We start from the raw sequence: 22,391 nt of genomic DNA on the forward strand, positions 1-22,391 counted from the left end.
ATCGAGAAATTTAAATAAGAGTAGAATTTAATACCCGTAGGAAGCAAATAACACTAGTATAAGGGAGAGAGTTTATTATAAGGAAGAAGAAGAAGATGTAATGGTTCTTTGATTATAAACTCTTGTTCTTGTTTATGGTGTACAAAAGAGTGAGATGAGTGATGGTATTTATAGTGAACAACAATACATAAAATAACAAAGATAGTGCTTAATTTGGTAAATGAGTGGGTGATCATAGTGTTTGATGAGTAGATGATCATAGTGCTTGAGTTGGTAAAGGAGTGGATGATCATAGTGCTTGAGTTTGGTAAAGAAGTGGATGATCATAGTGTTTGAGTTTGGTAAAGAAGTGGATGATCATTTCAATGCTTAATTTATAACACTCCCCCTTGATCATCCATCTTGTATTACGTGGTGCCTCGTTAAAAACCTAGTCATGGAAAACCCAATGGGAAAAACCGTAGTAAAAGTAAAAAGAGTACAACTACGTAAGCTCCCCCTCGAATGAGTAGTCATAGAACCTTTAGAACAATGATAGATTTTCATCTCTCAAGTTGTAACATTCTCTTTGGGTGTCTATCTTTTGTATGTTCTTTATTGCCTCGTTAAAACCTTGTCATGGAAAAACCCAATGGGATAAAAAAAACCATGATAAGGAAAAAGAGTACAACCACACTTACTATCATATTTCTTTCCCTGGAAACAATATCTTCAGGATATGCATTCCAATCAACTCTCTTCAGAGAATTAAGCTTAAGAGAATAAACTCTATTCATTTCTATTATGATATCTAGGGCCTTTAGACTTCTTGTCCATAATTCTCTTTTGACTTAGACAATAGTTTATTGGTCTATTTGGATTTCAAACCAAATTTCTTACATATAATCGTATAGAAATTCGTCTCGTACATACGAATTATTCATTTGTAACTATAGAAGTTACTATTATGATTTTCTTTCTTTTCATATGAAATTACATCTTTCAGTAATGAAAAAGATTAATAATTTTCTTAAATAACACTCTTACGTATGGTATTTCAGGACCAAACATATACGAGCGTCTTAAATAAAATACTTTAAGGATCTTTATGATAACATCTCAGTTTTAGATCTCCAGTTTAGAATACATAAAAACAATATAGTATTGTCAAGAGTTTTCTTTCAAAATATAATTTTTCTATAACTCTTCAGGAGTTTTGATTATATTCAAATCATGATTCTATTGATTTATAATCTCTTGATAAATACAAATGGATACATTTGTTAACCTTATAATATTTCATATATCCCATAAAATAGTTTGTTTCAATTCGATCGAATATGCAGAGTTCCCGGGAACATGATTTTGATATCATCAATCCTTCATGGATTATACTTTCAGGGATTAACATTTTTCAAGTGGATTGTTTCATTCAAGTTCTTCCTTTATTACCAGACTATAAGGAACTTGAAACTAGTTGCATCTACCACATGAAATTATGTCTCTTCACAATTAATTTCATATTGATCCTTCTTTGTGTGCAACGGTTCATTTACATCTCACTTGTTTTACACCTTTTAGTGTATGGACTACTGGTCCAAATACTTCTCTATTTCACAAGAAGTTTATATCTTTGTCTATTGCATCTTTCTGATTTGGCCAATCATTTCTTTGTGTACACTTTTCAATAGACTTTCTTTCATGATCCTCTTTCTCATTTATTATATCAACTGCTACTTTGCATGTATAATATCATCGACGTCAATTTTCTTATCGGTTCCATTTTGTTTCATACATGACATAACTTATTGAGATCTCTTCATTTGTCTCAGGTACCTGAATTTTCGTCAGTCATGTTTAATTTCTCTTCTGGAGATCATACAAAACTATATTGCCTCGTTTTGACCATTATCAATATATGCTCCTTTTTCATTTACGAGGATTTATCTTTGGAACCAATCTGTCTACCACGCTGCAGGCGTGACTAGCAGTTTGATATTGTTCTTGTAGAACATTTATTCTTATTGGAGCATTTACAGCTGGTATATGTGACTTGATCACTATATTTATATGGGTCGTGTCTGGCAACTGCTTTAGTAAGTTTTGAAATGAATTATCTTTTGGACTTCTATTTCACATTGTGTTTAGCCCGAGGATCAATGATAATTCATTTCAACTTATTTTCTTTTCCAGCTGTTTATTTTCTCCCCCTTATGTTGGAAGTACTAACTCACTTTTAGAATTCATGTATAGCCTTACTTATAGTTTTCGGGGATGGCTCTGGATTCTTAAGTGTCAATAGAGATTTATATCCAACATATATTTCCAACCTCATTTGAAAACACATCTTCATTTGAAGCTCTGTGGCGGAGCAACATCCAACATTCTTAGATGAAAATGATTGGTTTCTGATTCTATACCAATGATGGGGAGAACTAGTGAAAATTTATTGGCTTGATGCGATCCAATGTTGCTCAAAATGTTTAGCACTTATCTCAGTGAATGTGCTATAGTCGTTAAAGACTTTAAGAAGTGAATTCACCAATATTATAAAAATGCATAGTGGGTGATCAGTCCACTAACATCTTCGTTATTTATGCCAATATCTTATTTTGGCTGGTGAAAACCATATTACCCTTTTATCTTATGGGTAAGCAACATATGTCAAATCATTCGGAAGAATCTTCTGGTTCTTATATGACTATGCATATGACCTTTAAGTATATATTCGCATTATTAATGAACCAAAATGGTCTAACTGATTCATGCCAAATGTAAACTTCTAGTTTACTATACATTTATCTTCATTATACTAATCTTTGTGTAGTACAATATATAAGAGGCTGTAGATATTTTCTCTAAAATACTTATACTGCTTTGAGAATTATTTCTGATTGAAATGTATATATCATTTCGTTTGCTTATTGTCTCAACATAAGTGTCTCAAAATCTTACGGATTTACTTTGAGAAAAATTCATCAATCTTAGTTTTAGTGTAAACATAATCTTCTGGATGTTTGACTTATCATAAAAAGTGAGATTCTTTAACTCTTCCCCTCGAGAGTATAATACTACAGGTTTATCAATCTCGAATGTATCTCATTTTCTTAATCAACAACATATCCTACATGGGTTATGTATTTTTCGTAGATCCTTTTAACTTTTGATACTTATAAAAATACAATACCTTAAGAACTTTAAATTGCATTCTTAAGAACTTTAAATTAAATTTTTATGTATACTTCTGGAGCATCATATATATCCTCTTTTTAAGCATTCTATAAGTTTTTACTACCTTGTATTGTACACACAATAAATTTTCTTTCATCTTCAGATGAATTCATAATTTCTTTTCTTTATTACCATGTTTATTTTCTCAACTTTAAGTGAGAGTATGAGTTCTATAAAGAAACTCTTTGGACCTTGACCTCATTTATGCTCACGTCTAAAACCACTATTTATGAGTTTTTTAAATGTCATATTCTCTTCAGGAGAATGAATCATAATCAACTAGACGTGATTTATCAATAGATATTTTTCAATATATATGCATCATAAAACAATTTCTTGAAGAAATTTTACTTTTAAACTTAACATCCAACATAGTTGGCTTTATTTACCGACTTCAGGTCTTGTAATCTTTAAATGCAAAATACAAAATGAGCTTTAGGTAATCACTTCAGGTGATAATACCTTTTTTATATATATTATCTTCCAAAACTTATGGATCTTTTAGAGTCAAGCTTTAAACTTAAAATCCTCAATATAAATGGTAATAAAATCAAAATATTTCAAATATATATAAATATGTATTAACAAAGGTGTCTTATTATATCAGAAAATAAATAAAACTTTCATAGTAATTATTATATAGACTATATTATTACTCTCATGCTTTTTAACAAAGTTTAACCTATCAATCAATTTAATGAACAAATTTATATCACTGCCAACTTCATGTGCATTGATTTATCTAATCAAGTTTGTTAAACTTGTATATAAAGCATAAAAATACTTATCTTATAAACAGAAGTATATCGGCGATGAAAGTTTCAGCTGTTCACGTTTCTGAATTGGCTGATAACTTGTACATATCTTTCCGAGAGAATACACAATCCTGAAAACTTTAAATTTTTGCTCATATAAACATGGCCATTACATTAGTAAATATCAACATATAATCCAAATTCTTTTATGATATTAGACCAAAGACTAATCGACCACAAAACTAACCGATTACAAATAATTTCTTTTATGATGTTAGACCATGAATCATAAAGTATGTTTCCTTAATACCATTAAACCATGAAGCATATTAAAGTATAATAAGCAAAATTTAATTCATCAAATAACTATTATTCTTACATATAGACAAGCGTTGATATATATATATATATCATCGTCTAAAATGACTATATATATATATATATATATTTAGAATTTCGCAATTTTAAAATGAACCATTTATTATGAACTTCATAATTTAAAAACCGTTTACATTAATCATACAAGCAATTACAAGGAGAAGCGATGTAAAGAAAATTAAACCGATAATCATCTTAAATTCACTCGGAGTAAATTCTCCATCGAATAAACCATAAATAGAAACACAAATAAAAATGGCACATAAAAACAAAAGTGCGCGAATCATCTTTCTTGAAAAATCGGAGGAGAGCGATTTTGAAATTTTTGAGAGAAGATGAAATGTTTTGGATGATGAAATGAAGTGAAAATGAGTTGTATTTATAGATGAAAATTACTGTTCATGACCGTTGGAGAAAGGGGAAATTTTTGAAAAAAAAATCTTTGTGACCGTTGGGGTTAAATCGAGTGCACCAAAAATTAGTCCGAAAATATCGTATTAAACGGTCAATCAAATCTATAAAATTTCATAAAAGTGAAAAATTATGACAATGAAATATTTATGTTATATGACAATAAATCATGCGACGGCTCAGCCGATCAATGCATAATATCAAATAAATTATACGGCGGCTCGGCCGACCAATTAATAATAAACAGAATATAAGGCGGCTCAGCCGACCAATAAATAATAAACAGGATATAAGGCGGCTCGGCCGACCAATAAATAATAAACAGGATATAAGGCGGCTCGGCCGACCAATAAATAAATTAAATTACTAGTAAATAATATAGGCGGTATTCCGGCCATTATAACATGATATAAATAATAGTAGAGGCGGTATACCGACCATTATAACATGGTATAAATGATACAAATAAATTTTACCGAATCGCAGAGTGATCGTGCTGATAACGTGTTATGAAATAACTTATAATTTATAGTATCGAGAAATTTAAATAAGAGTAGAATTTAATGCCCGTAGGAAGCAAATAACACTAGTATAAGGGAGAGAGTTTATTATAAGGAAGAAGAAGAAGATGTAATGGTTCTTTGATTATAAACTCTTGTTCTTGTTTATGGTGTACAAAAGAGTGAGATGAGTGATGGTATTTATAGTGAACAACAATACATAAAATAACAAAGATAGTGCTTAATTTGGTAAATGAGTGGGTGATCATAGTGTTTGATGAGTAGATGATCATAGTGCTTGAGTTGGTAAAGGAGTGGATGATCATAGTGCTTGAGTTTGGTAAAGAAGTGGATGATCATAGTGTTTGAGTTTGGTAAAGAAGTGGATGATCATTTCAATGCTTAATTTATAACAGTTGATACATTGATATTAATACACTAATTGTCACCAAACGAGTCTGTTAACCCCTTTACCTTTCGCCCCCGTCAGTAGGTATGTTATGCAATGATCTGAAGCTATATAAAAAGGTAAATTGTAATTAGAAAAAATGGATGCGTGACATTATAAATGAGAATATTTTAAAAGCAGTTTTTAAATTTTTGTAGTACGTTAAAAAAAAACATTTTAAGACACCATATTCAAATTGAAAATACATAGTTTCCTTTCATTGAAAAAAATTAAACTATTATCTGTAGTAAGAACCCATAAGAATTAAAAAATATACTAATAAGAATTTATTATTACAATAAATTTTGTGGGAAAAGTTATACAGTTAAATTATACTGAAATTATGTTTAAAAATATATATTTGAAGGAATCTTTAAAGAAATAATTTTTAAATTAATAAAGCCCAAGCTTAAATAAACTTTTATCATTTATTAGTTTTTATATTAAATAAATTAAAATTTTGAGTCATAAATTTACATACATAATTATGATAGATATTTGATGGCCAATTATGATATATTTTTTTGTTATAAAGAGATAAAGATTCTTCTATATTTTTTTTTTTGAAACACAGATTCTTCTATGTTACAATGTGGTTTTCGATATAGTATTAATTTCACATTTACATACAAAAAGAGTAATGACTATTTATTAAATAAATATGTTGGATAAATTATCGAGATATAAATAAAATACAATATAAAAATACATATGATTAATAAATAATCAAATTAAATATAATTATATTTATTTTAGAATATATACTCCGCGCGTAGCGCGGAAAAAAGATCTAGTAATATTTGAAATGTACATATAGGTGTGAGATAATACTTAAATGGGATAAATATTGTGTAACCAAACTATAGGAATGTTATATTTATTTCTAGTGAGATGTGAATAGATCTAAACTTATTTTCTCAAAAAAAAAATGTACATATAGGTGTGCATGCAATAAAATAAAGCTATTAGAAAATGAACTGTTTAATTGGTTTCTAGATCAAGCGTTAGGTCTACAGTCTACTACATGAAAGTCTAGCTCATAAGTCCCATTTTGATAGTAATAGTAAATAAATGGCATATATATTTTAGATTTATTTCATTATATTTTTTCCTTCAGGACGTTTACATTATTTATTTTGTAGAACTAGAAAGAATTTATTTTTAGTCCTTAGTTACGCACGATCGATGATAAACATACTATTGTGATTCCTTCCATTCTTTAAAAACGATTCCTTACAGTAATTACTAATTAGTGGCCAACTAATTATTCATATTTAAGCCCCTTCTCAAAAAAAAAAAAAACTAACAATTCACATTTTGATTTATACAGACAGAAAAGCCTTTCTCTCTCACAGTCTGACATTATCTTTTTGCCACTTCTGGTGTATAAATACACATTAAGTTCTCCTCACATAATCACCATCTATATCACTGACTTTTTAAAACTCCTCTGAAAAGATAAACTTACAATCATGAGTTTATTTAAATAAAGTTAGTCGATCATCATAACATGGCGGCTTCTAGTATGTATTTTCTCTTCATTTTTGCATGTTTTGTTTGTTTATTGCTTGTTCTTCTGTTATATCTATAACAAAAAAATGATATCAAGTTGTGAAGTTTATCAATTTTGTTTAGCATATATTCACATTACCTCTTTTGTGTGCATTTGCATAATTCTCTCCCTTCAATTTTCTTCTGTTTCACGTCACCTTCGAATGGAATAAGTACACATGCAGACTATATAAGTTATTCTGATAAAACCCATGGCATCTGGTTTGGTTTTCCTTCTATACGCACTCTGTATATGTTATTGAGGCCATGAGGTCTACGATTCTCTTGGTATATAACATTGTAAAGTCTAAATTAGATGACCATAAACAAATCTTCTCAATTTTCTTTGGCGGCTCTATACCTTGTATCATACGTTTATCTCGAAATGTTACTGTGAATGTTGCTTTTTGTCATTTTTGTTAAAATGTGGAATATATATTACTCTAAAACATTTTGTTTGAGTATTAACATTTCTGTTGCTAAAATCTTCGCAGGTAGTAGTAGTAATTCAATTGGAACTGAAGATGGATATGTTTTGGAGCCTCAAGGAGAGCATAGAGTCACTATAGTTTGGCTGCATGATGTGCATGAAAATAGCTATATGTAACGTTCCTTGTCTCATATCATTGCATATATTCCTTTGTCTTTAAGGATCAGAGAAATTTCTTCTAATCTAATTTATCTGTTTTATGTATTAACCATTCAAACTCCATCTTGTCTATCTTAACTCTTAAATTATTTGTACTCTTTTTTGTTTGTCAAGAAACATATTTGTACTCAAATTGTGCTTTTTCATTGTGTTTCTGTTCTGTTTTCAGATCACTTCAGATTGTGAGGAGTCTAAATCTTCGAAATGTAAGTATCAGTGATCATAGAATGCTAATAATAAACCAATTAAAGCATGGTTGTTTTATTAACATTGTACAAAAAATATTTTATGCATAGATCAAATGGATTTGTCTGGATTCTGGTACACATGTTGATGTATTTTCGCAGTGCCCAGAAATTCCTGTAAGATCACTTGGGTTATATTTATCTTTCCTTGCTCTAAAACTTCAAAAAATACATTTTTCATTTTTATAGAAAAAAAAAGCCCAATATTTGTGAGGTTAAACAATTTAAATAGTTGGCAAGACCCTCTTTGTTGAATCAGGGTGCAACGTGGGTATGATTACTGATACTACGCAAGATTGTCGGGATGAGTTAGATTCTGCCGCTGTACGTGTTGCTAACATTTTATCGACAGAACCAGAAAATGGTATATAATATAGAGAGATCTATTTACACCTAACATTGCTACATTATATATCAAGCATATTAATCATTAGGCGCTTTTTCTTTTAGTCATAAAAGGAGTAGGAGGTGTCGGCCAAGGTGCACAAGTAGCTCTGAACTTTGCAAAGTGGAACGCCGTTGGAGATCATACGATGAATATGCGACTTGTAATAGGGATAAACTCTTGGTGTGTATATACAATTCTAGTACTCATGTTAATATTTAATTAGTTTTTATAACTAAAGTTAGATATAACATATTGACTTCACCCAGGAGAATACCTACCAACAGGATAGATTATGCATTTGGGGCTGCAATTCGTGCTTCATGGCAGTCAATCCTACTTATACGTGGAAATCGTATGTGTATAATGTTGATTTATATATTTGTTTTTCGCAATAGATAGACAAGGATCATGAGATATATATAAAAAAAGATATATATATATATATATATATATATAATAACTCTTTGTGATTGTTTTGTGTTGCAGTCGAACCTAGTATTCCTTTATACTTTGCAAAAGAAACTGCTGTATCCCTTATAGATGATTGATTTGGAGAAGTTTCGTTTGTACAATTCCGAATGTATAAACATACATTAATGATTTTACTTTGCTTTGTTCTACCATTTTTGTTTGAACATTTTGTCTAATTAGGTTATGTCATTGTGCAGGCTTGGTCCTGAAATCACTGTGAGCGTACTGAAAAAGGTCGAAGTATGGTTGAACGGGAAGCTTCCACTCGATCCCAACTAATATCATCCATGAACTGTTATCTATTTTTTTTTCCAGTATTTTCGTTGCGCTATTTAGTGAACTATTGTCGTTGATATTTCCAACATTACTAATAAAACTGCAACGAAACAGACTCTACAGCTTATGATATTTCTTCCATGAGATTGTGTTCCTATTAATAAAACTGCATGAGATTGTCACTTTTGGTACAATGGACTTTTTTTGTAGTTGAGATTCTATTTTATATTGCAAGAAATATCAATTTTTCTATAACTTGATTCATTCCTGAATTTCTTAAAAATCTTTGTTCATTTTTAATAAATAAATATGTTTTGAATACAATAAACTATTTAAAAAGTAGTTTCGAGTACTTTTTAATTTATCTACGATTATATTTTTTTTGTAACTTGATAAGTCTGAATTTTCAATTCCTAACAACACATTTAAGAGTAACCAAAAATCAAAAAAAATTCCATAACTCATCTTGACAAAAAAAAAAGAAATTTATGTGAGAATTGGCTTTAGATGAAAGTACAATGAAGTTGTGTTGTTAAAAAAAAGAGTAACAAATAATCTAAACTATACTAAAAGCTAAATATAAAGCCCTCTGAAGCATGCCACGTCGGATGAAAAAATCGTCCAGTAGTAATGCAGCAAATAGCCACGTCATCGGCGTGTTAAGTTGGTTTGGGCTTCGTGTTTTATTAGGGCTTCTTCTCTTACTTTTAGCCAACCCTTCTCTGACGCTAAAGCCTCCTCCTCCGATGAATCTCCTGTAACGCCTTCTTACTCCATTGATTTGCCCCTTAAATCCGTTCATTTACTAGCTTCATCCCACTCCTCCCACTCTATAGCATGTAACCGACCTCACCATCTTCATATGTAACCGGCCGCCATTACCAGGAAAGCTATCAAAGAGATGAAAATCTTCAGAAAAGTACACCTAGCTTCTCGGCCCAATGACGAGCTCCAACAACAAGGTCTCCACTTCCTTTTTTTTCCAGTTGTTAATATCTCTTTTCTGACTATATTCTTACATGTTTCCAGAAGAACACACAAGCGAATGATTTTGAAGATATCAGTGAGATTATTAAAGCACTAAACATCTCGACGGATGACTTTGCTATTAGAACGACCAGATTCTGGAAAATCAACTTTGCTCCTGGTTCTAGCAGATAAAAGTTTAAAGGTTAGTTAACCCATGAAGTTATTTAATATGCTCTAATATTCACATGAATCGTATGTTTGATATCTTTTTTTAATTTAATGGTCACATGTGTATTAAAAGGTTTTATTTTTCAGATAAAATTAGCCTTTTGATTTTTACATAAAACGTTTGTGAGAAGTGAGAATCTTCTATATAAAGTTTAGTTGCAGATTATAGGATCTTAGTTACTCCGAAAAGCCACACAGAGGATCTTAGCAAACCTTAGTTCTCTGCAGTACTGAACACTTTTTCCGACTCCCTGATGCCCCCCCCCCTCTTGCCATACGCTTCAATAATGCCACTTCTTTTGAAAAGTTGACGGAATCCACAAAGCCGAAACCAACTGAACTTTTCCGGGTTTCGTCCGTCGGACCAACTACGTGCTTAGGCGAACACCAACAGACAGCTACCTGGTATGTTTTTATGATTTTAGGAGTTAGTTGGTTTCTGTTATATCACATACTTACAGATTTCCACTTAACAATTTTTTAGACATACTTGGTGAGGTAAGTGCAGTCAGGAGCACAATCAACGACCGTTCACAGGGGTCTCAACATGTAATGCGCTTACTCTACGTCTAGAGAGGTACTTAGGATTGTTTAATCTCGAGTGGTTATAGTCTATATTCATACGTATGCCTACTGTTGTCTCAACATCATTGCATTTTTTTCAGGGATGTAACCCTCTGTGTCAGTATATTTGACTCCTTAGCTATTTCCTTTCATAAATAATTTTAAAGCTACAGAAGTGAGCCAAAAATTGTCCTTGCCACCAGCATTAATCCAAAGATAGTTGGAGGTTGTAAATTTTACTATGTGTAGTTTATTCATTTTAATATAGCTTTGGAGTAATGCATTGCATATAATTTGTTTTTGACCGGATATAACTTCACATAAATTTGATGTATTCTTTGTAGGCCGGCTATTTCTGAGCTTAACATCTGGAACACATATTTACTTTGACACTGAGACAGCTCTAGGAAAAGAGAAGTTTGACAAGTAAGTACCACTCATTTTAAACACCATTTCGTCCACTTAGATTGTATTGGCATCTGATTTCCTCTTTCTTTGACTGTCTTCTCCCACTTAATAACCCCTACCAGACTGAGCTGATGGCACAGAGCAGACGGCAGCGTCGTCAAAGGTAGCTCATGTCCAGAAAATTGAGCCACTCACCATCTCTGAGCTTAATGAATATGTGATCGCTGCCCAGCCTCAGGCATATTCACTTATGTAAATTGAAAACCTCTGGAAATTACACTACTCATTATACATGTTCTTTGACGTTCCACAGATAGTTGAGTTTCTCTGCGTTCCAGCTCAAGCTAACCGAGGTTAATTAACAAGACATTCTCTCAATGATTGTTCTCTATATTACATGATTAAAAGGTGTTAATGTGTTTTGATCATCTCTTTGTTCCACAGTCTAAAGGACCTTAAAGCGTTCGCAGAAGCAATAGATGTGGTTAGAGACAAAGGTGTTGCTATGGCTGTGGCTGTGGCGTCCGCCGAAGACATTGATGCGGCGAACGTGCACGTCCAAACTTTTTCAGAGGTGAAGAAAGCTCTCTAAGCTGATAAGTTTTACTGTAATAAGATTGAGAATCTCTATTAGATTTGTTTCTCTGCTGCGAGGGAGTGTATTGGCAAAGCTAATATATTAAACGTGCGTAAAAAACTTTGTAGAATATGAGAGCGTAAAAAACTTGGTAGAATTGCACTCAGAAATTTCACCGTTGGAATTTTGCTAGAAAGCTTACCAAAAAACTATTTGATGTAATAACTCTGTAATACTAAATAAATTTTCAAAATAATTCTGGGCGAAACTTTTCTAAATCTACATTTAAATCTAAATAACTTAACCTAATAATTTTACCAAAAGTTAACAACTTGCATCAATATCAATACATATTTTAATTTTAAAACAAACATACTTAAATAGTTACATATTCAGATATCTTTAATTAGTATATATATCTTTAACTTACGGCATATTTATTAATTTAGATTTTTTTTTGTAATTTAAAATCTTTTTCCTTTAATGTGTCCTATATATATTAATTTTTAATATCAATTTTCAAGTGAATAATTATTCTTAAACAGTACCTTTCTTAGGGTTTGCGGGCTTAAAGAAATGCTTGAAAATATAGTATTAAATATTTTTTTTACCAGCCAAAAATTTATTATTAATTAGTATCAGTTAAAATATTATATAGATTTTATCCAAAAATGACACAAACGTTAATTTTTATTCAATTTTGATTAATTTTAAAAAAAGAGTTTCATTCAAAAATGACACAAACGTTATACACACAGATCATCAAAAACAAAATAAATAATCAATAAGTGTATGCCAATTAAACGTTAAACAATTTCCGCGCGTAGCGCGGACATCGAATCTAGTAATAATAAGTTGCTTATATATTAAACGAGGAAGAGCAAAGAGAGAGCAGACTAATTAATCGGAACCAGAAGCGCGCCAAGACCACCAAAACCCTAAATTCGCACGATGCCAGAGCTGCCGGAGGTAGAGGCGGCGAGGAGAGCGATAGAGGATAACTGTCTCGGAAAGAAGATCAACCGAGTCCTCATCGCCGACGACAACAAAGTGATCGATGGAATCTCGCCCTCCGATTTCCAGAACTCAATCCTCGGGAAAACCATCGTCTCTGCTCGTAGGAAGGGCAAAAACCTCTGGCTCGAGTTGGATTCTCCGCCGTTCCCTTCTTTCCAATTCGGTAATAAACAATCTAAAGGGTTTTTGATAGATTGAAATCGAACATGCAGCACTGTTCATAGTTAAAGTCTCGACCTTTATTGGTTTTGAATGATGGGGTTTGTTCAGGTATGGCTGGTGCTATCTACATCAAAGGCGTTGCAGTTACTAAATATAAAAGGTGAAGGGCTTTGCTGCAAGTATACATTGTTTAGTTCCTATGAATAAAAGATTGATATGCATTTGTTTGTATAGGTCTGCTGTTAAGGATTCAGAGGAGTGGCCATCTAAGTACTCAAAGTTCTTTGTTGAGGTTTGAAGAAATTTTGGAAAAAGTCTTTTGTTTTTTTAATTGATTACTTGCTTCTGTCATGATGAATTCGGATTTTAATGTTTACAGCTTGATGATGGTTTGGAGCTTTCATTTACTGACAAGCGGAGATTTGCCAAAGTTCGGCTTTTGGAAAATGTATTAACTCTTTATCTTGCTTGCTTTTCTTTACTAAGCTTGATCTTGTGGTTGATTTATTGTTTTCTAATTGATGTTCGCTATTGCAGCCGGTTTCTGTGCGTCCAATATCAGAGCTTGGTCCTGATGCCTTGTTGGAGCCTATGACAGTTGATGAATTTGCCAAAAGCTTAGCTAAGAAGAAGATAGCCATCAAACCTCTCCTACTTGATCAGGTTCAGAGTTCGTTTCATTTTTCCTCTTGGATTCTATTCTATGCATTTTTCAGCTCTTTATTGTCCTTACTATTATCATCACAAACAACATTGAATTTGGATACTGACATAACTAAACCTGCAATAAACTTGAAATGATCTTCTGTTTGATTGAGGGTTTTCCTCTTCTTTTGCAGGCTTTCATTTCAGGTATTGGGAACTGGATTGCCGATGAAGTGCTGTACCAAGTAAGTTGACCTTTAACTTGAGATCAAATGAATCATCTATGCAACCACTCATTTGGTTCACAAAGTATTCACATTTTTGTACATTTTACGATTTGATTTACATGTTGTAGTATTCATGCCTGCTTGTCTTTCTCTTTCGCAGGCAAGAATCCACCCATTGCAGACTGCTTCTAGCCTCTCCAAAGAGAAATGTGAAGCCTTGCACACATCCATCAAAGAGGTAATACTCTTAACACCATTACCTACAAACCATGGGCATAATAGAACTATCTGTTAACTTGCATATGATGCATTGTGTATACGGGACTTAGAGAGAAAACACACAAAACAGACAAACGCATTTGTAGGTTATTCAACATGCGGTTCAAGTCAGTGCTGATAGCAAAGAGTTTCCTGTTGAATGGTTATTTCATTTTCGGTGGGGGAAAAAACCTGGGAATGTTAATGGTAAGCTATTTTCATCCACCTATGCATAGTTTTGATGAAGAGCCAAACTGGGGTTTTTGCAGGTGATAGAAAAAGCTGTGGAAGTTGATGCAGAGAGTAGTCAGTTTCCTAGTTACTGGATTTTTCATGCTAGGGAAGAGAAGCCAGGAAAAGCTTTTGTTGATGGTCTGAGCCCAGTTCATTATAATGTTTTGATCTTTCAAAACCTCCAACTTTGGTTGATAATCCACATAATAGTTGGCTTAAATGTCATGACAGTGATTTTTTGATGTAAGAGTATGTGATTGGTGATGAAGTCTGTTTTGGTTATTGCAGGGAAGAAGATTGATTTCATCACTGCTGGTGGAAGGGTAAGTGTATCTAATACATTGTTAGGCCACTGTTGGGTGTTTGATTCATGTGGTGAACTGAAGAAATGTTTTTGTTTGTTTGTTTTTCTTCTGTAGACAACAGCTTATGTCCCAGAGCTGCAGAAACTCTCTGGGAAAGATGCGGAGAAAGCAGCGAAGGCTAAACCGGCTAAAAGGGGTGCAAAATCAAAAGAAGACGATGAAGAAGAAGAATTGGAGAAAGAAGATGATAGTGATAAACCGAAGAATCAAAAACCTAAAGGTCGTGGTAAGAAGCCTGCACTGAAAAGAAAAACAAAAGATAGTGAGGATGAGGACGATGATGCTGATGGTGAAGAAGATGATAGTGACGCTGAAGAGGAAGTTGTGAAACCCAGAGGCCGTGGTACGAAGGCTGCGATTAAGAAGAAACCTGAAGAGAAAGCTGGTAACAAGAAGCCGAAGGGAAGGAGAAGTTAATAAGCCACTGACTCGAAGATGTTTATTTTTTTTCTGTAAGGATCTTATATTACTTTGCTTCCATGTTTGCGACGATGTACAACTACTAGTACTAGTTATATTAGGTGCACTAAGGCGTTGTCCATTACCTTGTTTAACTTTGGAAGTTAGAAAAATGAACGGAGGGCAGCAACTACTTTCTCTGGCCTGTAGACAAAAAGTTTCAAAAATTTAGGAATATTTTTATAAAAAAAATCTTAAGTGAAGAGGAGCAGTATGGTGTAACATACCAGTCTTCCTGAGGCAAATGGCCAGCACCTTCGATGAGTTGAAGCTTGACATTTTGAGGGTTCTGTTTCTCAAACTCCTCTGCTATAGACTGAGAGAGGTACTTATCAGCTATTCCCCAAGCCAGAAGCGTAGGCTTGTCCCAGCTGCCTGATGAAAACCCATTTGCAATCTGACCCAAGGTGTCTCCGAAGTTGATCTTTTTAGCAGTCTCGAGTAAGGCTGATAACATCAGAAACTCACAGTGAGATGTCTCTTAAGATAAAACATCACTGAATCATCATAAGAAACGAGACGCTACCGAAGCCAGGCCCTCCGCTTGACAAATATGGTAGACGATACACATCAGCTTTCTCATTCTTCAAGACGTATCTATCAACACAGATAACAAGGCAAAGACCAGTTGAAGCACACGCATTTTGAAGTAAAAGTAAGAGAATACAATCCACAGAAAAGATAAATGAGATACATACGGGCTACCTCCTTCAATGAACCGCTCGGCCAAGATAGCATTTTGGCACGTGAATTCACCAAAGAGGGGAATCCTGCATCAGAGTATGACTGAGAGAGGCAATCAATCATATGTAGCACAAGGCTGACACAAAGAGCTACCTCAGCTGCTTAAACAATCCAGGAACTGGGGATGAAACCGTCAAGGGAGTATTAAGGATGGCGATTTTCTCAACCTTGCTTGGATTCTTCAGTGCCCATGTTAAACCATAAGACCCTACAAGAAATCCCTTGAGAGAGACCACAACAAATGCAAGCATAAGTTACAAGTTAACCACATTATACAGAAATGCATGGATCCGAACCTGAACAACGAGAAAGAAAGGAGACTTGATCTCCAGCGTGTCCAGCAGTTTATCAAAGGCCTCATGGTACTCTTTCTCTGACAAAGATTTTCAAACAATGAACCATGTCTACTTGATTATGAATGGTAAATATAAACAAACAAACACCTGTGTAATTAAAACCATATCCTGGCTGAGGCTTGTCACTGAATCCGAATCCTATCCAATCAGGTGCATAGCAATGAAAACCAAATTCTGACATCTATTGGAAACACATTGTTGAGAAACACACACTAAGAGATTGAGACGAGGATTCATAATATTTTAAAGAAGTAAAGATTTGAATGTCGTAGCACCTCAGACATGACAGTACGGTAACTAAAAGACTGAGTTGGAGCTCCATGAAGAAACACAACTGTTCCTCTACGACTCTCCTTTGATCCTGTCGGAAACAAACAAGTATGAAACTCTTCTTGAAACAAAGAAGACAACACACAAAAGCTAGCTTACCAGTTTCTCTCACAAACCATCTAAGCTTCCCTGCTTTGATTGTGGAACCAAACTCTCTTCCCTTATCTTCTGTCCTCTAAAACATAACCAACACATAGAGAGTTTAAAAGCAAACTCTCAAGAAACTCGTCTCAAAGTATTCAACACTCGATAGGTTTGTGAACTCACGTAAAGCATCTGACCGACGTTACCGTCTTCAGCAGGAGACTCCGGCAGCTGAATTGCGCTCCGGCTTGAGGGATTGTCCGTAACGAAGCCAAATGGGTTGAAAGATGGATCGTCCTCGGGAACATTCCCGCTGCTCCCCTTCTCCGACGTCGCTTTGACGACGGACAAGCGGAGTCTAGACTGCGTGGCTCTGATTCTAGAGACGGTGGATTTTGTCGGAGAGAATGAGTGGAGCAGAGGAAGAGGAGAGAGCAGAGACAAAGGCATTTTCTTTTTTTTTTCGTTATTCGTCGAGTGGACAAGCGTATTTTCTTTATTTATATGTCCGCTATTCTATGAAACGACATCGTTTACGATAGAGAGGGTAAACTATTAGACCAACTCCAATGATGTTACCCACCATTGGAATCCTTAGCATTTTAATAATAATTTTTTTTTTAATAGTTAAGGACTCCAAGAGTAATTCCAATGGTGTTACCCATCATTGGAATCCTTAGCATTTTAATAATATTTTTTTTTGAATAGTTAAGGACTCTAATCATAAATGTAGATCCAATGGTGTTATTCGATATGAAGTCCTTAGGAATTTTTTTTTATTTTTTTGATTTGAATCTTTGAAATTTAAAATTATTAAATATTAAATTAAAATTTTTCATTTATTGAATTACTAAATGTAAACATACAATAACTAAACATCTTCATCATTACCAAACTTGTTTCAAATATTTTGAATCAAATCATATTTCAATTGTGCATGTATGTGCAGGTCACGAACACGCCTCCGTATGTCAAGCATAGTACGGAGATTTGAAGACCTGGGAGAATATGACATATCCACCTGTGAACTTCTCGAGTCTCCTTCTTCAAACTCTGATGTATCATACTGAGTGTAACCATTGCGTTCATTTTCTACTATCATATTGTGCAGTATGATACATGTTCGCATAACCATCCCTATTTGTCTCTTGTCCCACAAAATAGCCGGGTTTTTCACTATTGCAAATCGAGCTTGCAATACTCCAAAAGCACGCTCCACATCTTTTCTGGTTGATTCTTGAACTTTAGCAAATAACTCTGCTTCAGGCCCTTGAGGGTTTGAGATAGATTGGATAAATGTTGACCATTTTGGATATATGCTGTCTGTGAGGTAGTACGCTAAATCATACGGGTGTCCGTTGACCACGTACTGTACCCTTGGAGCTCGACCTTGTAAAATGTCATCAAAAACAGGAGACCGATCGAGAACGTTAATATCGTTTAAGATACCTGGAGGACAAAAAAAACCTGCCATATCCAAAGATCTTGTGAAGCTACAGCCTCCAAGACAATTGTTGGCTTTCCTGATCCACGTGTGTATTGTCCTTTCCAGGCGGTTGGACAATTTTTCCACTCCCAATGCATACAGTCGATGCTTCCTATCATCCCAGGAAAGCCGCGCATCTCTCCAATATCGAGTAGTCGTTGAAGATCCTCTGGAGTGAGCCTTCGTAGATACTCATCTCCAAATAATTGTATTACGCCTTCTGTGAAATTGCTTAAACATGAAAGTGCTGTGCTTTCTCCAAGTCGGAGATATTCGTCAACGACGTCAGCAGCACAGCCATAAGCAAGCCTACGAAGAGCCGCCGTACACTTTTGTAGTGGAGATATACCTAACCTCCCAGTTGCATCTCTTCTTTATTGAAAGAATGAAAAATTTTCTGAGAGGCGATCGACAATACGCATAAATACTGCCTTGTTCATGCGGAAACGCCGTCTGAATAAATGAGGCGGAAATGTCGGATTTTCACTAAAGTAGTCATTCCATAGTCGGGTATGGCCCTCTTCGCGGTTTAGTTTGACATATGCACGTTTGCTCTGTTTCTTTGTTTGGTTGTTCGCGATGTTGTTGTATGTATCTTCAAAATATTCATCGACAGCCTCATCCAAAGCCGCATTCAATCTTCGATTGACTTCATCTTCCATATTTGGCAATCCTTAAAAAAAAAATTACTAATCAGGTTAAGAATCATGGTTAGTCTTAAAAAAAATTACTAATCAAGTTATGAATCATGGTTAGTCTTTAAAAAAAAAAAATTACTTAGCAGTTTATGAATCTTGAAATTGAAATTGATTTATGAATTGTGGTTGAGTCTTGAAATTGATTTATGAATCATGATATGTTGATGATGAATAAGTCGGAAAGTTCAAAAGTGATTTCTCAAGTGATGATATGTGATGATCAAGTGATGATATGTGGCATAACAAGTTCAAGTTCAAGAAACAGAGAGCTAGAAGAAACACGAGTTGCTCTTATAATGCTAGAAGAAACAAGTGTAACACGAGTTTTAAACTGAAAACAACTTCAAGTTCAAGAAACAGAGAGCTTACAATAGTAGAGTTTCACGTTCCAAGTTCACAAACTGAAAACAGAGAGATACAAGTTTTTTTCAGGTAATAGAAGAAGATCAGTAGAGTTACAAAGCCGAGACAACATAGTTATAAAGCCAAGAAAGGGCAACAGACAACCCATGACTTGGTTCAGATGAAAACAGGAGCAGAAACAAACAAAACACACAGCAGGTTTTGTCTTCAGTACTCACATGGGCTTGTACTTCACCTGAAACACGTAAAATGAGATTCGTAAGCATGAGTAAAAAGATAAGTAAACATCACTAAGTTAGCGTTAACAAACCATCACAACATCTCAGACATTAATTTCATTTTCAGAGCTAATTCCATCTCAGTCAGTGGATCGGTCTTTGCAAACAAACTTGCAAGCAAACTCTGATTTGAGATTTGCCTTTTCGTCTCCATCAATTCTTTAAGTTGTCCTAATTCTTCTTTTTTTTTCAATTTTCTTCCTCTTGCCAGCAGCCTTAGATGCCTTCACTCCTATGGGTCTCTCTTGTGGCTCTGTCAGTGACTCTTGAGCATCAGAATCACCTGTTTTGCGCTTGTCTTTTCCACTGTCCTTCTCGAGATAGGTGGAGCACCATTTGACATCATGCCTAAGCTCTCTCCACGCATGTTCCAAGTTGAACTTAAAGCCCTTGTCATTGAAGAAGGTATCCAAGGCAGCCTTCATCACATCGTTGTCATTTTGCCTGATTCTCTGCTCCCTCAGTGCCAGAGAACTTACACACCAAATCATTGATCCTAGCCCATCGTTGCTTGATTTGCCCAAGTTATCGTGGGATTGTTCCAACCAGTAGAGGACTGGAGTTGTAGTTCTCTACAATCCTCTTCCAGAACGCAAGGCCTTTCTGTTCATTACTAACTATTGGATCTTTGCTCGTGTTGAGCCAAGCACCAATGATGATTATATCCTCCTTTGGTGACCATTTTCTCCTCTCTTTGACAGTAGACTCATCGGAACATTGGCTGGCTACCCTTTGACTGCTAACGCACAGAGGTTCCGATGAGTCAAGGTCAATTACCCCTTGGCTCGCTAAAAGGTTAACAAAACTTGTGGAGTTTGCCATTTAGGAAGAAGACTATGTTTTACTGGACTCTAAGCAAATGGAGGCGACTAAATAGGGGATTATTTACGCAAATGTATTTACTTCTAGTAGGAAATTGTCCTCTCATTACGGCTAAAGACACTTAAATGAAGCTTTACCCCGAAATAAGCAGTTAGACACAATTTAATGTTGGTTTACTTTTCATTTATAACATATCAGTTCACTTTCGAAATCACAACAGAAAGTTAACTAGTTCAAGGACAGAAGTTAATTCACTCAAACTAAAAACTTACGTTTGAACTAGAAAGTTTTGCAAACTATCTAGCTAAAGTTAACCGGGAAGTTTAGACACTAACCTCCGAATGGCTGCTCTCAAGTTCATTCAGACGCAAATGCAGCATCTTCACCTGCTCCTGAACATATATCAGACAAACCAATCATTTTGTTACAAAGGTTGCGTTAACAAACCATCAATTACATGTTACAATTAATATTTCCACTCACCTTAAGCGCTTGGCAGTCTCTCAGAAGCTTCTCCCGCTCGTTGAATAATTTTTTGAGCCTCTCAACCTCTTGGTGCATACCCATAACCCATGGTTGCCTGAAATGCATCACGTCATTCTGCCAAAACATAATTACCATTGTCAAACTGCAAATTCATTTCGAAGAAGAAGAATTTTAATAATAAAGAACACTAAATACCTCGAACTCACAGCAGATGAAGTATCTTTTTCCAGGGAGGTAGTCATATGTGTCCTCTTCATCAACGACTTCCTTCGTGAGTGCTCCACAGGGGCAGAGTTGAGGAATACCTTGTTGCGCATCTGAAACGGCATGAAGCATGTTGTAGTAATCTTTGTGTGCTTTCATATCTCTTAATTCTTCCTCCATTTCAACACCTGCAAGAACAAAAAATAATCGATTTAGAACCCTATACCCGAGACTTAAATCGATTAAGAACTCAATCCAGTCCGTGTAACGATTTATAACTCAATCCCGAACCTTAATAACTACGAAAACAACAAAGAAGCGACTCGAGATGAACAAAATAGCAAACCCAGACGAAAACCCTAATTCGATAAAATCCCCAACTCGATTTGAGACCCAAAATCGATTTAAACCCCTCGACAGAACCCTAAAACCAGATGAAATCAACATGCAACAACTCCAAATGCAAAAAAAAAAAAAAAAGTGAAAGCTCCGATTTACCTTCACCCTTCTCCAGTCGCCGAATCGCCTTTGATATCGCGAGACCTCTTTTTTTTCGTGATGGAGAAAGCAAATGATTCTTTTTTTCCCCAAGCGAAACACACCCTTCCGCTAGCCTATCACGTGATGCCACACACTTAAGGATTAATCCTTAAACCTCCTTGCCTAAGGACTCTTTCTTAGCTAAAGTAAAAATAAAACGATTATTATACTAACATTTGCCTAAGATTTCGCGCTAAAATAAACACTATATCAACCGTTGCGGATGGTCTTATATTGAAAACGTTTGGATCGTTTCTGACATTTAACAAAACTATAAGGGTTCGATTTCTTCGGTGTGTGTAAACGACATCGTTTTCATGGCACGTGGTTTTCAAAATCAACTTGTGACAGATTTTTTTTTTAACTCCGGATAATTATGCAATTACAACTATAAGAAATATTACACACGATTTTACGGCCGACAAATCTATCTGCCTTATGAGGATTTACACCTGACTGCATCACCTAATGCCGCCCTATGGAATCCACGCTTGACAGTAGTCCTCGCGCCATGCTGCAGATCTCTTGTAAGCATTTTCTTCCTTAATTCGCATAATTACGTCTTCTCCAGGAATTGAAACCCAGATCTTCTGGTGTAGAAGCAT

General features: G+C 34.5%; 4 protein-coding genes across 6 annotated transcripts; 2 read left to right on the forward strand and 2 right to left on the reverse strand.

Moving 5' to 3' along the window:
- Positions 1–8,082: 8,082 nt before the first annotated feature.
- On the forward strand, positions 8,083–9,814 carry LOC106449387. Its single transcript, XM_048760667.1, has 5 exons — positions 8,083–8,264; positions 8,407–8,511; positions 8,598–8,715; positions 8,802–8,887; positions 9,022–9,814. Exons 2-5 carry the CDS (start codon positions 8,421–8,423, stop codon positions 9,081–9,083), a joined length of 357 nt encoding a protein of 118 aa, XP_048616624.1. The 5' UTR covers positions 8,083–8,264; positions 8,407–8,420; the 3' UTR covers positions 9,084–9,814.
- Positions 9,815–12,902: 3,088 nt separating this feature from the next.
- Positions 12,903–15,528, forward strand: LOC106406040 (formamidopyrimidine-DNA glycosylase). 2 transcript variants are annotated; one of them, XM_022706342.2, is made up of 10 exons: positions 12,903–13,208; positions 13,316–13,367; positions 13,442–13,499; positions 13,587–13,655; positions 13,745–13,870; positions 14,047–14,097; positions 14,240–14,317; positions 14,445–14,544; positions 14,860–14,894; positions 14,991–15,528. In XM_022706342.2, exons 1-10 carry the CDS (start codon positions 12,980–12,982, stop codon positions 15,351–15,353), a joined length of 1,161 nt encoding a protein of 386 aa, XP_022562063.2. In that variant the 5' UTR covers positions 12,903–12,979; the 3' UTR covers positions 15,354–15,528. The 2 variants fall into 2 exon arrangements, with proteins under 2 accessions (XP_022562063.2, XP_013702087.2); XM_013846633.3 differs by lacking the exon at positions 14,445–14,544 and adding an exon at positions 14,607–14,709 and having other exon boundaries at positions 12,904–13,208.
- On the reverse strand, positions 14,109–17,399 carry LOC106406039 (cis-3-alkyl-4-alkyloxetan-2-one decarboxylase). 2 transcript variants are annotated; one of them, XM_013846631.3, is made up of 11 exons: positions 17,093–17,399; positions 16,925–17,000; positions 16,771–16,856; positions 16,583–16,676; positions 16,436–16,512; positions 16,233–16,360; positions 16,094–16,165; positions 15,922–15,992; positions 15,623–15,842; positions 15,482–15,539; positions 14,109–14,339 (listed from the first exon to the last, which is right to left on the reverse strand). In XM_013846631.3, the coding sequence occupies exons 1-10, from the start codon at positions 17,357–17,359 to the stop codon at positions 15,500–15,502; spliced, it is 1,131 nt and encodes a 376-aa protein (XP_013702085.2). In that variant the 5' UTR covers positions 17,360–17,399; the 3' UTR covers positions 14,109–14,339; positions 15,482–15,499. The 2 variants fall into 2 exon arrangements, with proteins under 2 accessions (XP_013702085.2, XP_013702086.2); XM_013846632.3 differs by lacking the exon at positions 14,109–14,339 and adding an exon at positions 15,087–15,318.
- A 411-nt stretch (positions 17,400–17,810) lies between these two features.
- LOC111213371 lies at positions 17,811–20,556 on the reverse strand. Its single transcript, XM_048759686.1, has 4 exons — positions 20,281–20,556; positions 19,943–20,186; positions 18,496–18,744; positions 17,811–18,298 (listed from the first exon to the last, which is right to left on the reverse strand). The coding sequence occupies exons 1-4, from the start codon at positions 20,554–20,556 to the stop codon at positions 17,811–17,813; spliced, it is 1,257 nt and encodes a 418-aa protein (XP_048615643.1).
- Positions 20,557–22,391: the final 1,835 nt, after the last annotated feature.

Source organism: Brassica napus, chromosome C6 (genome assembly GCF_020379485.1).
Source record: "Brassica napus cultivar Da-Ae chromosome C6, Da-Ae, whole genome shotgun sequence".
Classification (NCBI taxonomy): domain Eukaryota; kingdom Viridiplantae; phylum Streptophyta; class Magnoliopsida; order Brassicales; family Brassicaceae; genus Brassica; species Brassica napus.

Excerpts from the sequence above, each read along its gene's own strand:
- LOC106406040 (XM_013846633.3), top strand. The coding sequence starts at position 12,980 with ATGCCAGAGCTGCCGGAGGTAGAGGCGGCGAGGAGAGCGATAGAGGAT. Across the intron at positions 13,209-13,315 it reads GTTCCCTTCTTTCCAATTCG|GTATGGCTGGTGCTATCTAC; the intron begins GTAATAAACAAT and ends GGGTTTGTTCAG. Across the intron at positions 13,656-13,744 it reads AAGTTCGGCTTTTGGAAAAT|CCGGTTTCTGTGCGTCCAAT; the intron begins GTATTAACTCTT and ends TCGCTATTGCAG.
- LOC111213371 (XM_048759686.1), bottom strand. The coding sequence starts at position 20,556 with ATGGCAAACTCCACAAGTTTTGTTAACCTTTTAGCGAGCCAAGGGGTA. Across the intron at positions 18,745-19,942 it reads GAAGGCATCTAAGGCTGCTG|GTATATCTCCACTACAAAAG; the intron begins GCAAGAGGAAGA and ends CTGGGAGGTTAG. Across the intron at positions 18,299-18,495 it reads GATGATAGGAAGCATCGACT|GTCGAGCTCCAAGGGTACAG; the intron begins GTATGCATTGGG and ends ACATTTTACAAG.
- LOC106406039 (XM_013846631.3), bottom strand. The coding sequence starts at position 17,359 with ATGCCTTTGTCTCTGCTCTCTCCTCTTCCTCTGCTCCACTCATTCTCT. Across the intron at positions 16,166-16,232 it reads GGATTGTTTAAGCAGCTGAG|GATTCCCCTCTTTGGTGAAT; the intron begins GTAGCTCTTTGT and ends ACTCTGATGCAG. Across the intron at positions 15,993-16,093 it reads TTCATTGAAGGAGGTAGCCC|ATACGTCTTGAAGAATGAGA; the intron begins GTATGTATCTCA and ends CTGTGTTGATAG.
- LOC106449387 (XM_048760667.1), top strand. The coding sequence starts at position 8,421 with ATGATTACTGATACTACGCAAGATTGTCGGGATGAGTTAGATTCTGCC. Across the intron at positions 8,512-8,597 it reads ATCGACAGAACCAGAAAATG|TCATAAAAGGAGTAGGAGGT; the intron begins GTATATAATATA and ends TTTTTCTTTTAG. Across the intron at positions 8,716-8,801 it reads GTAATAGGGATAAACTCTTG|GAGAATACCTACCAACAGGA; the intron begins GTGTGTATATAC and ends GACTTCACCCAG.